This window comes from Taeniopygia guttata, chromosome 12 (assembly GCF_048771995.1).
Source record: "Taeniopygia guttata chromosome 12, bTaeGut7.mat, whole genome shotgun sequence".
In the NCBI taxonomy this organism is placed as follows: Eukaryota; Metazoa; Chordata; class Aves; order Passeriformes; family Estrildidae; genus Taeniopygia; species Taeniopygia guttata.
The window spans coordinates 6,124,764-6,140,454 of record NC_133037.1 but is presented as its reverse complement, the minus strand read 5'-3'; the positions used below and the strand labels follow the sequence as shown (position 1 = coordinate 6,140,454).

General features: G+C 42.1%; 1 protein-coding gene across 30 annotated transcripts in view; it reads right to left on the bottom strand.

The window, feature by feature from the left end:
* MAGI1 (membrane associated guanylate kinase, WW and PDZ domain containing 1) overlaps positions 1-15,691 on the bottom strand; it is a 325,672-nt gene that overhangs the window by 55,412 nt on the left and 254,569 nt on the right. For 16 of the 30 annotated variants that reach the window (XM_030283259.4, XM_030283261.4, XM_030283266.4 and 13 more), the window contains 6 exons: positions 15,336-15,546; positions 11,870-11,952; positions 9,070-9,108; positions 4,594-4,651; positions 2,273-2,361; positions 1,248-1,340 (listed from right to left, as the gene is read on the bottom strand). In XM_030283259.4, the coding sequence (XP_030139119.4) occupies positions 1,248-1,340; positions 2,273-2,361; positions 4,594-4,651; positions 9,070-9,108; positions 11,870-11,952; positions 15,336-15,546 (573 nt within the window). The remainder of the gene's footprint in view (positions 1-1,247; positions 1,341-2,272; positions 2,362-4,593; positions 4,652-9,069; positions 9,109-11,869; positions 11,953-15,335; positions 15,547-15,691) is intronic. The other 14 variants (XM_030283276.4, XM_030283253.4, XM_030283271.4 and 11 more) reach the window with 4 other exon arrangements.

Genomic DNA, 15,691 nt, shown 5'->3' with positions numbered 1-15,691 from the left:
GCACAGGGAGGGCTCCTTGTGCCCATGTCCCTGCCAGCAATGCTATCAGGGGGACAGATGGAAACCTCCAGGCATGGAAGCTGGAAAAAAGCTGCTGCAAATGGGGAGTGAGAGAAGAAGGAGCAGCACTGAGAAAGGAAGAGGAAGGAATGAAAGAGGGGAGGAGTCAGCAGCAGATACCAGGATATGTCACTCAGAGTGGCGCTGAGACAGGTGAATGCTCTGCTCTGACACTGCTGCACAGTTTTGGTGGCTGAGTTGTTGGGTGATGTTGGGTGATGTTGAGCTCCCAACATCAGCCCTGTGTCACAACTCCTTTGCATCACCATGTGTGGATGCTTGGGCAGCCCTTGCTGCACCCTGACTGTGGGAAAGACAAAGGTGGCATTCACAGATGCCTCCAGGAGGAAGATCAGCATTTTTGGGGCACTCTGGTGCCATCCTCAGACCTCCCATGTTTTTTCCTTGCTACCAGGTTGGATTACTTTAATGTGCTCTAATACCCCTTAGGACTGTGCTGAGGGCTTTAGGTCCTGTGAAATTCCACGTCTGTTTTGGAAGGGCTGATCTGCCTCCTCCTGCTGCAGAGAGCACTTCCTGGCTTTTCCTGGCAGGAAAGGCTGCCAGGGACAGCAGCACTCCCGTCAGGTTTGCCTTCAGAGACCACACAGACCAGGAAAATGCCACTCACTTGCTATGCAATTCAGATGTAGTCAAAAATAAGCCTACTTACAACCACTTGTAACCAGAGAGCACTTTACTGCACAGGTACAATGCAACACCCTGCTCTTGCTGGCGACCTGACCCAGCAATATTTCAGCTCATGGCTGCAAATTCAGGAATGATTCATGTCCTGTCTGATGAGTTATTTAAGGCGAACAACTGGTCTGTGAGTAACTGGCTACACAGACCACTGACACAATAAATAAGGCCGTAATAGCCCCAAGCACCTGTACAAAAGAACAACTTCTGAGTAAGTCCACTGTGTTTGATAACTTGGAATGCTACACAGAGAATAGCCACAATCCTTTTTTTGATGTGTGCATCAAATCTCATTCACCTCTTGCACTCAGCAACAAATGTAGGCTTGAAACAACTACTCTCAAAATCTGGGAATTTAGATAAACAGGCACAGGGCCTGGTGTGTCACTAGTCATGGAAATACTGCATTATGGTGGCTGAGGGAATTTCATTCTCAGGAAAAAAACCTTGTTGCTCTTTTACAACTGGCTTAACAAGGCTGTTACCTTGTACTGGTGCTTCCCGAACTGCCTCTTGGTTGTTTGAAACATGGTTTGGAGCAGCAGGTGGAGGGAGAGATGGACACTCCTCTGTCCATTCTAGAGAGGGCAGAGAGGGAAATGTTACTGGTTTCACAACAGCACCAAGAGCTGCTGCATGTGCACATGCTGGGAGTGTGGGGGTCAAGCAGAGGAGAGATGAGAATTATGGCAAGAGAGGAAACAGAGTCACAGACAGAGGGAATACAATGAATGGGATGTCCAAAAACCACTTCTGAAGAATCTCTATATCCAGGTCAACTGATTCATCTGCTGGGACATCCTGTCTCACAATGAAACTTGGGATGTGATTTTTGTATCTAAGTAGAGTTGGCATTTACATGAAATCTAATCCCTGTGCCACTCATGGCATCTAAGTAGAAGAACAAACCCAAATGCCACAGGGCCCTCACTGCAGTTGGGCTGCATTTGAGGAAAAAAAATGTAAAAAGTAAGAAAGAAAAAGATGGGGGCAGGAGGGAGGAAAATTTTTGAAAAATGCTTCAAAATAAGGAAATTACTTCAGATTTTAGAGCCTGACAACATACAAAGGTCTCGTTTTCAGAAATCTCTCATGCAGGGTTTATCTAGTGCACGTGAGCGCCCACTCCTCATCCCCTCTGACAGTTTGAGTCCCAGTGCAGACTAGAACAACACCAGCTACAGTGACTAACTTCACGGAGCACATTGAAGAGGAAAACGTGTTTTAGCTGTCTCTGGGAAGTCTAGAAACTTTCCAGAAACAAAGGACACAGAAAGAAAAATCTCTCATGTTTAACAAGATTGAAACCTTCTAAATTTAAGTGACAGTTTAGATTTCCTCCTTTGCTGCACCTTGTGTGCAGGACAAGCAGAGCCTTTCCCATGCACATCACTTTGCCTTTACACCCTAAGGCCATGCAGGGAAGGACAAACACTGGCACGGTGCTGCCATGGCCAGGAGGACATTCCCCCATGGACAACCCACCCTCCATGCCCTCACGGGTGCCAACCTTCTGGAGGCTGTTGCTGCTGTTCGAGCTGCTTCTTCCTCTTGGCCTCAAGGACGGGGTTCTCATACTGCGTCTTGCGGTTGATGTGGCTGGAGATGGAAGAGAGAGATGAATTAGGGAAACCCTTTGTGCAACAAGCAGGAATGAGAGCCAGGCACTGAAACTCCTCTTTCTGAGGAAAGGAGTAAAATACCAAACAAACCAAACAGCAGTGGGTGTGGAGCAAGGCTCATCCAGTTGTCCCAAAAAGAGTATTTAGAAAAACAAGCAGATTCTGGTATTAATATGATGTCTCAAGTAGGGATGGCTAATTCTTTCAAATATATTAAAGTAGTGATCTATCTGTGAAAAATGAGATTAAAGCAGGAAAGGCATACTGTCTGATTGCATTTTAAAAGACAGGTCTGTATCATCCCTGCTTTAATCAGATTCCCAGAGGTGCAGTCATTTCCTGGCTCACCCAAGTTAAAAACAAAACAAAACAAATCCCAGCATCTGTCAGTGATCTGATCAATGCACACAGGGTGTCTTAAAAATATCTGCAGGGATGCTGGCTATGAGCTGGCCTCCAAATGGATCAAAATCTATCCAGAATCAGCCACCAGCAAATACTCCCAGTGGAAACCAGCATTTAGTGAAACTTCAGCTGCTTTCCTCAGGCAGCTTTGGAGCACTATGAGATGTTGAGAGCCAGTATTTTGTACCAGTTCCAGGAAAAGATTAAAAAATCAGCCCAGTCCCATCATGGCAGACAAGGCATGCACTCAACAGAGGATTCAACATCTTATTAAACCAAGCGATGAAGAGCAGCCACAGATGCTGGGGTGGCAGGGGCAGGGCTGGGACTCCCTGAATGGCTCATCAACTGCTCAAGAGCCATTTTCAGTAGAGATTTTGCTACAGCAGAGGAACAGGTAGACCTCAAAAAATATATTACCTAAAAGCCCATATTTTTATGCAATGCAAAGTTTACCATTAAGAGTAATTGCTATCATATTGGCTCCTATCCAGTATGCCTTTATTAAAAAAACTCAGATGAAAACCCACCACATTTTCAAGTAATTGTGACAAAAGCATGCCAGGGATTTATATTCAGAAATCTTTCTGTTAAAGATCAATATTAAATCACTAGAAAAATATTTAACTTACTAAATAAAAAACAAGTTAGAGAGTTCTAACTCAATGAAAGTGAGTTCTGACTCATTCACTGAAAAAGATTTCCCATTTCAAGATATCTTTGGAGAGTCAAGAAAAAATGATAACTACTTAAAAAATTATATAAATGTTTTCATGATACAATTGTCTCTCAATAAAAACCATCCTGTAATAACAAAGTGCCTGATTTGAAGGGACAGAGACAAATGCTAAAATTACAACCATCATGCTAGCTTAGAGACAGCAAGTAAAATAAAATTATTGTCTTATTGAAGTTTTTTTTTTATTTAATTCCATCAGTAAGGAGTGCCATAAAAGTAACAGGCATGTGTATATAAAGTGACAGGACAATATCCTGTAAAGATCTCTTGGCATGGCATTCAATACCTGAAAAATATTCTTGATGTCTTTGGTAAATAAATGTCAAGCCTTAATTACACAGTTTGCTAACCTTGTTTCCCTAGGCACAGATGGTAGGGTCAGAAATGAGCCAAAGCAGACAGAAACTGTATTCCATTTCTATTCTGAGGGCTATCATAAGCCATCCTACTAGACAGGAGTATACACATAATTAAAAATTCATTTTATGGGGTCAGTGATGAAACAGAACTCCGATCTCTGGTTTCCCAAAGGAGTAATCTGACATGTCGATAAAGGAGAAGCTGCTCTAATTCCACAGAGAGTCCCATTAAACCTGTAATTCTATTCACAACCACACATCCTGATGGAAGAGCCTCTGCCACAGCTGTGTGGTCACACCACCTCCTCCAATCCTCCTTTTCTGGCACAACTGGCTGGTGGGTTGCTTTGCACACTTATTCTGTGACCACAGCACTGCACAAAGCCCATCAGGCTCAGTTAAATGCACACTCATTAATGTTCTCTGGATAGAGAACATTCTGTGAGGTGCTGGGGCTCCTGCACATCCCAGCCTGGGCTGCTGCTGCCTTCCTTGAGCTCCAACCCCTGCCAGGGCTCTCCTGTCTCCCTCTCTGGGGAGGATGGGGAATGGCCAGACAGGGCTGTGCTCTCCCAGACCCTGTAACACTCCCCAGCCGTCATGGGCCACGGTCCTCTCCTCCTCCTTGGTGTGAGATGTTACCAGCAGAGCACAGAGGACAGCTCCTCCACCCAACAGCCACACCAGAACAGGGAGCAGCACTTACTCTACATAGTAGACACCATATACAGGATCTTCAATTTTCTCCCAACCAGCAGGCAACTCTGGAAACAGAAAAAGCATTACTGAAACCTCCAAGGCAGTTTTTTTCCGATGGGCAGCTGCTCCTGCCCAATGTGCAAAACTCATCAGTAGATCAGACCTTGCTTTGGGTACTTTTCAGAATGATCACAGCCCCCTTTGAAGGGCTGGCACAGCACAACACCAACACCTCAGCCTGTGCCCCCGAGCTGGGTCAGCACATAACTGGGAAAACGTCCACACCAGTCAATTTTTGATGTGCTTTTTGCATTAAATGAGCAAATGCTCAATAAATTTCCTGTCTGGGACTGCCTCAAGTGCTCCCCAGATTTCTCCACCATGGCCAGTGACCCTGGATGGAGCACTGCAGGAGAACTTGATGCAGGAAAGGCCAGAGCATTTTAACACCAACCCATGAAGGTGGTTGAGACTATGGCAAAAAACTGGCCCACTGACAGAGACCACTTCCACCTCCTGTACCTAGACTGAGCCATTTATGTTCACCAGTGAAGAAAAGAGGAATTTTTTACTCCTTTCATTGGGATTTGCATTGCTCAGCCACGAGCTCAACACAAAACCAGGACAAGGTGGATTTAACATGTATGCCAGCATATGGAACCCACCCAGGAGGGGCTGGCACAAGGGTGCATTTCATTGCACAGCACTTCATGTAAGAACACACACTGCCACAGTCACATGGAACAGAGATTTCCTTCCTTTCATTACCATAATTGACAAAAAACTGTTCTGAAGATGAAATTAACATTTTTAAATGGATCTGCTTTTGTTCCTGTTGATTTTCTAGACTGCAGATAGCACTTTAACTGTAATTAGTGAATGTAATGCAATCACTTCAGCATCCAACTGAGGGTTATTAAAGCTGTATGTGTTACTAAAGGGCCTGATCCTTGTGCCACTCATTTAAACACAGTATTCCCATTGGTTGGAGATAACAAAATAATCATGCCATCCATCCCACAATACAGAATGGTGTGTTTGTGTAATTCTGTGAAACAACTCAGAAATAGGCTCCACCACACTATGGACTATGCACATGTGGTCCCACCAACTCTGCATATTTACTCAAATATAGAAAAAACCCACATTGTTGGATAACACAAGTTCAAATAGCCCATGCAAAACAATTTGTCAAAATTTAACCTGGAATTTGTCAACACTGAGAACAATCTATGTTCATTCATTATCAAATGCAGAGATTTATTTCCATTAATGGCATCAATTGCTGAGCCAATACAATCAACAATGGCCCATTAATTAGAATAATGTTGCCATAAGGATAGAAATATCTCAAGACTGGAGAGGAACAGAATCTATACAAATACACATGTATTAATTACTCAAAGTTTATGTTTGTGTTCAGAATTGGCTGGAGATCAAATAAAATCAACATTCACAAGTTTTACTCCACATGTCCCTTATTTGGAGATAAAAGGTAGGTTTCCCATTCTTATCATTATTTTATCCTCATTGTGTTTAACATCTTTGGATTCCTTGAGACATAAGCCATTAAATGCAAGCCAATGCTAACTTCTGGGCATGAAAAAACTCCATGTTTTTATCAGCAGATTGAACACTTCAGAATTAGCTATTCCTTTACATCCTGCAAGTTTATCTGAGAAAAGGTCAGAAAGCTAGAGGCCAATCTTGAAAGTCTTTTTGCAAAGGGAACTCTCAGGTTTGCAGAGGAGTCCCAGAGGGTGGGAGCACCATGGGACTGGCTCCAAGAGTTTCAGTGTGATTCAACTACAACCTAGCATGCTGTTGGGAAAATCACAAGCTGTTGCATCCATTTAGTTTGTTGCACTGTGGTGAAGGTAGAACGGTAAAGAGATCAAGCTGGGGTGAAAGAAAAATAAAAAGTCAATGAGGAAAAGGAGAAGTGATGCACAAATGCTTTCAAATGAGTTCCAGCAATTTTCATGCTAAATATCCTTTGTCTATTTTGGACTATTAATTGCTTTTTTTTTTATTTTTAAAGTTTAAGCAAAAATTTTGTTTTCCTTCTTCTGTTCACAAAAGATTTTGATATTAAATGTATTTTTTTCCTTTCCTTTTAAAGTATTTTCACAAAAGATTAGAATACCAGCACTTTACTAACCCCAAAACTGGCACCATGCCAAAATTTTTCCAGTTTACTTTACCTGCAGCTTTTTTAAGGAACAAATATCCGTATTTTCAGCTATAACAATATACAAAACTGCAGCTTTTAACACATTTCTTGATGATTACGTAGATGCACTTTTTGACTCCTACAAGCTTCCAGAAGTTCTCTAAAGTAAAAGAAAATATTCTCCATAGCCATGTGGCAGTCTGGCATCTTAGCTGCTTTAAGTTATTCATCTCCTTTATCTCTCCTGCCAAACTGAAGATGACCCAGATCATTAGATTTTATCACAAAGATGAGATCTCAAAAACATTTTGCATCATTAGGAGCGTGAGTGAGTATTATGGCTTTTATTTTGGTACATCCATTCGGCACCAATGCAGTTTCAGAGCATGTATCAGCAGGTGGGCAAATTCAATGGACAAATACCTAATATCACAATTTTAAGCCTTGGGTAAGTACATGGATTCCTGTTGAGATGCTCTAATATCCTGCCCTGCATACAGAGGGGCTGGATGGATTCCTAAAAAATGACTTCTCTAGCCACCAGGTATTTCAGCTGCAGCCATGCAGAGCTGTGAAGGAGCTGGAACTCAGCACACTCAGCTCTTACTGCTCCCTGTGAAGCCGGGAGGGTCGGTCCAAGCCATGCCAAATTCTGCTTTATAGGTTAAATTTTTGTGTCTGAAGAACAACTTCTGTTAAAATGCAGTGACCTATTACTCCACAGCTCTTTGGAAAACAAAAAGTTGTGAAAACACCTTGAGTCTTAATCTTCATATATTTAGAACAGAAACTGTTGATAAGTTTATGTGCTGTTGCCAGCCAGTTTGTACTAACCTGAGTTCCTATAACTATACTAAGTTTTCATGCCCCCTCCCTAATGTTGCTGTAACCAATTGAGTAATTTGAAAATGGCTTTCTTTACTGCAACATTTGCACACCTCAACAGTGTATTGATGGGCTGTGAGCTCAGTAAAACTTATCTGCACTGAAACAAGGGAACATCTTGTGATGTTCCAGCAGAACACTTGTGTACGTAAGTGCCTGCAGATCTGGTCTCAAGCTTATCAATTAATGAGTTTTCCTGCATCTATTTTTTCACCTCTGCTCTTGCACTAGTTCCCGATAGCAAACTGAAAGAAGGGTAATTTCTGTTTAATATTGCCTCTAAATTAGCTTTTTTAAAACCTCCCTCTCATTTCAAGCCACTATTGTGAAGACCTTAGTGAGAACCTTTGGCAGATTGTTGATGTGCATCCACCTACTTCTGATGCTACTTGGTCTGCTGATGATCATTTTTGTAAGCTACACATAACACTCATGGACCACTAACGAGACTACATTCTTCTTTAAATTGTCATTTCTTTCAAATTCTTGCTCTATAAGAAGTTGGGCATTTTATTCCAGGCATATTATTCAGAAGAACCATTTGTGGAGCACTGTTCCAAGTCCACTGCTGGCTGGTGATGTTGTATCCATCACACAGAAGCAGGGAACAGAATACACTTATTTGCAAGTCATTACAGAAACCAGAGCTTAATTCTCTGGTAATACAATTCCTCCAGTATGCAGAACTATGAACTGTAACTACAGTCCTTTTTAAAAGCAATAATAGCCCTGGTGGAAATAAAATCCTATGCAACCTCTTATCCTTTCAGCTCTGTGAATGCACTAGAGCATAGCTGAACAGAAATAACAACTACCTCTGCCATCAGTATAAACACAATGAGCACTGCTGAGATTAGATATCTAGACAGCATCCTTCATAAAGAGATGCAGCAAATAAAAGTGTACCACATCACTGAAAATCATCTGTTTATAAAATCACTGACTGAGGGAAAATTTTAAGCTATTTCATTCACAAGCTCAGCTGAAGCATTTGATGTAATACTTAAACTTTCTGAATCACACTTAGCTTCTATTGTCTGGGAAATGTCTTGGGCCCCAGTGAAAAAGCATCATGAGCTACTTCATTTCATCTTTGGCATCTATAAGCTTTTTTCTGGAGCCAGAGATGCTAAAGGTAAAAAACCCAACTTCTGCAGAGTCTAGGAGGAAGCAGCTTCGAAACAACTTTGCAAGACTTGAGGCTCTCTAGCTTTCTTCAAACTCTGAATCAGTAAGAAAAGCACTGCAGATCTGAAGCCAGGGAAAGATAAATGCTTTATGTGCTGGGGAATTTTTTCTGATAAATTACTATTACTGAAATTAAAAAAAAAAACTGAAAGATGATACAAAGGAGAAAGTAAGTAATTAAAGGCTCAAAACAGTGCAGTTGAAGTCAAATATCAAAATGAGAGATGGATGATTTACCTAGTTCACTGTCCAGTTCCTCCGTGTGCACCCCTTCTTCTCCAAGGGAAGAGCAGTAAATGAGACAGAAAAAATTAAAAGAAAATTTCAGATACCAGCCCCAAGCAAGAAATTCCCTACAGCAAACAGCAGAACCAGAACTAATTTTCTACACACCAAGCCCAAGCTTCCCATTTATCACACTGCAGTGATCAGAATATTGATGGATCTGATGCAGATAATGAAAGAACTGTTTCTTGCACTCAAAACATCTTCATCAATGGACTAGTTTCATGTCATGGTTTGATATGGCAAAGTCATGATGATCTCACTGTGGTGAGGCTTTTCCCTCAGATCTGTGCAGTCCAACCTTTGCAATCTGTTCTACAGCCACATGGATCTAGCAGAAGGCCAGACCTGGACACTAATGAAGGAATCTGAGAGGAAAACCTTGCACCTAAATAAGGACTACTGTAGCAAGGTTTTCAATAAAGCATCTAAATTTATGTGCATACTGTCCTACTCAGATGATTTAGACAGGCATGAAGCCTTAACTGGAGGCACAGACCCACAGTCCAGATGCACTGGTGAGGCACAGACAGGAATGCATCAGTTTTAGCAGGGCACCTGGGACAAAGATCACATAATTTTTCAAAGACACAAAGCCATCAATATTCGCTGTTGCTCCATTTATCATTATCTGCTCCATATTCATAAGTTAACAGTGACACAGATGATTAAAGTATTGCTTGGCCTATAAATAATAATAATGCAGTCGGAAAATGAAAGATGGTGACAAAACCAGAACAAAGATGGTAAAAACAATCTTGGACCCAATACAGCAAAGTTTAAGGCACATAAATGAATGACAGAAGCAACCAGAAGATGCAGGGTTGCAACACCTGGACACCCAAAAAACCACTTCCATGACCTCTTTGCAAAATATTCTATCAAAGCTGTTGTTTGGGACTATTAGTGTGAAATACAAATTGCAATTTCCTTTGATAGCCTAAACAACAGGAAACAAGTAAAAACTTTGTTAGGGACACATATCCTGATGCAACAAAAGCACAAGGCAACTGCACCCAAACAAATCTGAAACAATATCTAACATTTATAAAATCTATAAAGAGGGTGGGATGAGCCTGGCAACTCACATGCACACACACACCCCAAACAAAACAGAGGAGTCATCCCACTGACTTTTATGGAATGACACACAACAGTGACCATTGCCAAAAAACGTCCAGCTTCTGTGACAAAGCAAAACTAACTTTCTCTCCTCTCTGTTTTTTGAAACATAATTATTCTTATCTGCTAAGCAAGATTAGAGCAGCCAAGCAAAGCAACTATATAACTATGAAGCAACTGGTTTAACTACTGAACATTAAAAATATCTATTAATGAGCAACTTGGTGAATGAAGTGAAGGAGTGTGTGGGAAGATGAAATTAGCTGATTTTAAAGGAGCTGATAAACAAAGATGCCACTGCTCTCCAAAATTATGAACTCAATGAAATACAATAATACCAGCTGTATGTTTCTATTCCAAATTAAACTAATTATTCCAATGTTTGCTTTATAATTGCTAAGAGGACAAGAGAAAGACTTTCCCTTCTGTGAGGAGACTTCAAACTGTGTAACAGAGGAGCCCAGTCGCCCTCTGTAGGCTTGTGGTGCTGGCTGCTCCTCCCCTGGCACACCCCTGTGGTTTGAGGGTATCCTGCACTGTGCTCTAGGAAGTTGGTGACCTGCTTAATCACAGCAGCCTAGACTGCAGAGGTAAATTCTCACACCCTGCAAAAATCTCACAAGTGAAAATAGGAGAGGTTGACTACTACACTACTACATGTTCTGGAGGCCACAGTTGAACCTAACAGTGAAAAGGGATTGAGCTGACTCTTTTCTGAAATAAAATTGTGATTTTTACTAAGATGACTGGCACCAGTAGGAGGTTCATCATATTTTGAAAACTGATTTTACAAGGACAGCACCAAGTGATGAAGGAAACCCTTCCATTTTTAAGAAGTGTCTACCATGACAGTACTGTATTAGCCAAGATTATGTATTTCAATATCATCACCTTTCCTGGTCAATAGTCCAAAATTCCCTCACAGGTTTTCCCAAACATTTAAGTTATTTTCATAATTTGCTTTTTCTTCCAACATCTTGTAAAGGAGGCTGAGAAGGGACCTCCTTTACCAGTCCTGCATTTGGCTGCTCTAAATCGGACAGTGGCTTGCATTTCCAACATCTCAAGGAATACCAAATCTCAGTGCAAATTTTCAGTGTCAGAAATCTACCCTTTCAAATGGAACTTGTTTCAGCAATCACAACACTGCACAGACTGTCAGCATTTAACAGCACAAGTGAAGCAATTGAGTTATTTCTGCTCAAACAAGGAAATAACAACACGACTCTCTCAATCCACGTGAAACAGGCGGTTGGAGCGGAACACAGCGGAGCACGCAGAGACTCAGTCACTCCCTCCCACACAGAGATCCAAGAAGCCAACATGTCAGACAGCTTTGAGCCTTGTTCAGCATCAGTGCCTTTTCAAATGCCTTTGCAAAAACAGAGGCCTCTTACTTGTAGCACCTCCTTGATTTTTATTAAATGATCTGGCACCTCAATGGCTGTTTTACATTCACAGCAATTTTACAACATAATGGATATTGTCTCTTTGTACTTACTAATAAATATTTTTTAAAGTTTTAGAAGTCTTTCTGATTACTAGTTATTAGAAAAAGAGAAGCAAAAAGAAAAAAGTCACCTAGGAATGGACCAAACACAGTATTATGTCACTATTTTTAGTCTCTTACCATCGTCTTCACATTCTTCTAGAGGCTTCTGCTGTTTGTTCAGGCACCGTGGATCTAGCCAAGATGTTGTTTTTGTGTTATGGCTGGAAGCCAAAAATGGAAATATGACCTTTGTTAATAAAGCAGAGTTGAAGTATCCATGACATAAAAGTACATATCCTCTTTATTATTCAACAGACCTGAAGGCATACTTTTGATTCAAAGAAACCACTCTACAATTTGATGTTGTACAAACTAGTCGACCAAATCACAAGAACTTTGGCATTGAAAACACAAAGGTAACAAGTGAAAATATACAAATCAGCACTCCTGACTGGAAAGAGGCATGTGAATGCTGTAATATTATAATATTAATTTCCAAATTTTTGTCTTTGGTGGCTTGTTTTTAATTCCAAGAGCTGTCTCTGAGCTAAAGGCAGAAATTTCCCTTCCTCACTAAATTATGCAGCGAGCTTTGTTCCTACAAAAGACCTTTGACATGTCTAGAGTTGACCCAAGCATTAGCTGTCAAATGGTTTTGACTGAAAACTTTATAATTACACAAATAAAAACGTTCTGTCTAAGCCTTTGATGGAAGTTGAATAGCTTTACTTTCAACTCTTCCTTTCCACAAGTCCCCTGATGGCCTCATGATGCCAATCCCAGTGGTGAAGGTTGCATAGTAAACAGGCTTAAAATACATTTTTCTAGAAGTTATTTTCTCCAATAATTTCATTTGCCTAAGCAGACAATCTGGTAATATAATGCCTCTTCTACAACCTGGTGTCATCTTAGACACAACCTGCTAAGATATCCCTCCAGTCCCTGAGGTATCACTTATCTAGCTTAGCCTCTAACAGTGCTTAACACTTTTAAGTTTCAATACTGTAGTAATGCTATTTACTTTTCCTTCAAGCTCTCAAAGAGGTTTACAAACTGAATTTTAGCCTCCCAACAGTCTCATGAGGGCTCTGTAATGAGGGCCACAATCCCTGAGGAACTAACAACCAACCAGCAAACTTGTATTGTACTGGAAGAAAAGGGGCCAGCCCTGCTCCCAGGATCTGAGTGAGTAAATAAAAGGTCCTTGTTTTACACATCCTACTGCCCAGCTCTCCCAAGGCAGGATGAGCAAATGTGTTTAATCCTTATGTGTACTTCAGAGCAATTAATTGGCACCTAAAAACTGAATGGCAGAAATTCAGCAAGTCAGGCAAATTAACAAAAATAAAGCAGAGGGGGTCTGCCACCTTATTTATAAGCAAGTCTGCAGTCTAGCTGAGAAGGAGGGTGGTGGGAGGAGAGCAATAGAATATTTGCATATTTTTTGTAATTTTGTACTCACTAAGCAAAGACTCACAACAGTGTAGTTTGCTGAGGCAAACAGAAAATTTAGCTAAACACCTTTCAGATCACACTCTCAGGTGGAAAGGATTGTGTTAGACCTGTAACATGCACAGATAACAGCGGTCTGGGATATGCTGTGTAATTAAAATCCCAATTAAAGCACCAGAGAAATACCTCCAGAGCCAAATTGCATCAGATGCATCAGGATTGGTTATCTGACATACAGCCTTTGACTCACTGAGCCTGCACTGGTTCTGTGCAAGAAGCTCATGCTGCTCCCTTCAGCACCCTGACTTGATACCCGAAGCACCACAGACGCTGGAACGGATATCTGAGCCAGCTTGGGTCCACATTGCTCATTAGGTCACTTATCTTAATCTGATACAAATCAAACTAAATAGTTTCTAGGCTCAGGGTGTTCTTAGAATTAATAGACCTGCAGTCATGCAGTGCTGCACCCACACCAACAGGCTCATGCCCAAAATCAGCCCCATGTGAAAGTATCCTCAAACCTCCCTGCAGGGAGGGAGCGGGTGCTGCCACCAGAGCTTCCCATAACACAGGCCTATGTTACAGCCTGTGTTTTCCCAACACATACATGATTCTCCTGACGAGTTATTTAGAGGTGCTACAGTCCTGCATTGTTCAGAGAACACAGACACAGCAGCCATGGAGGTGGGTTTGGGGAAATCAGTGGTGGCAGCAGAAGCCTCGATGGAAGCACCTGTAAGGAAGGACAAGAGGGGCTCCTGTGGGGTCAAAAAGGGAAGCAACTGACTGCTCGGGCAGCATTTACTACTCATCATCTGTCCTCCTCCAAGGAGGAAAATGGCAGGCTGAACGGGCTATTAGGCTGTTCTATATACTAAGGGCAGAGTATGTCAAATAACGAGGCACCCTGAGGACACAGTGAGGGGAGACAGCCATGCTCAGGGTAATGTACTCATCTTGGTTTCATCTGATGAGAATTTGCATTCTGCCTTTTTGACCTTGTCTTACACTCAGGGACTTTTGGAGCCTCTTCAGGTAATTGGGAATGCCCTGGAAAATGGCCTTTTTTAGAGCAGCCCTCTCCCAGCTGAAAAAGGGCTGCCACAGTGCCCTCAGTCATCCCAGCTCCTCAGATCTTCTGGCAATCTTCTCTCGTGTGTTCCCTTGCCACTGCAGCCAAGAGGAAAGCTGGTCTTGAACCTTCCCCTGGCCCTGTCCAAAAGTCTCCTCTCCTGACGATGAGGCAGAACTGCTGCCCTCACAGCCCTGATCCAGTAACTCTGCAGGAGACAGGGCTAATTAACAGAGGAAGTTCTTCTGCAGTAACTGGGCATTGGCTTCTGGTAGGGTTTCCACAAGTGCATTAAACAGACCATCAAATCCAAAATCAATTCCTCAACCCTTCTTCTACTTGGCAGCTAAGGGTTTGAGTTTCAAAGGCTAATTGAGTGCTAATGTCTAGTTAAACTTTGTGCAAGACATCTCTTACACTAACAGCTCCTATTTTATAAGTTACTCCTACCTCAATAAATTTAGACAAGTATAATTTGAGACTATTATTTATGGCATGAAAAAAATCAATATCATCATAAAACTGCTGACAGCAATCAGCTCTTAGGCAAAGACTGCAGAGCTTGAGGTACTGGTGCTCCAAACTTGCTGTGCCTACCCTGCACTGAGCTGTATCTTTTGCAAGCCACTGGAGAACATTAACACATTTGGCCCCTTTGCTGTGACGAGGGGACAACACACAAAGTCCATCTCTGTCTCTGCTGTACAGGACTGCAGGAATCCCCTCTGCTGCATTATGCATAGACACAGGCACAGAAATGAAGTCTCAGCCCTTCCAATTAGGAGCTTTCATTCCCCCCATGAAAACAACTGGCCTGTATGTTATAAGTGTCTGTTGCTTTTGTTAACTGCCCTCATAAAACAAGCAATTCCCGCTGCCTTGGAACTCAGGAGTAATTTGGATGTTGATCCAATCAGGAAATGCAAACCCTCTTCAGAAGCAGTAAAGAAATAACAGCTCTGCAACCTAACTGTACACACTAAATATTTAATACACACAAAACGCATCCATGGAGGTTTACTTTATGCCCAAAGAGAGGGAGAGAGATGGAATTAGAACAACAAAAATGTGCTTTACTCTATAAAATAGACTTCTCCGTTCTCCGTGTAGGCCATCTCCCAGTTTTCCGGCAGAGGACCTAGGTTATCCTCGGCAGAAGGAGGTAGGTATTGGGGGAGGTTCTGAGATGGTTCCGTGGTGGGGACGTGGGTGTGCCTCTCAATCGTGGACGGTGGGGCTGCCTCTCTCACGATATGCGTGTTGTGCTCGTCTTGGTCACCAGACTCTGCTGCAGAACAGACACACACAGACAGAAGTGAGAATCAGTCCTTTCCTTCCCTGCCTTGCTCCTCCAGGTTTATCCTGCCAGCTTTCCTCTCCCTGCCTTTTAATTCGCGAGACACGGCAGCAGGTGAAGCGAGGACAGAGCCCCA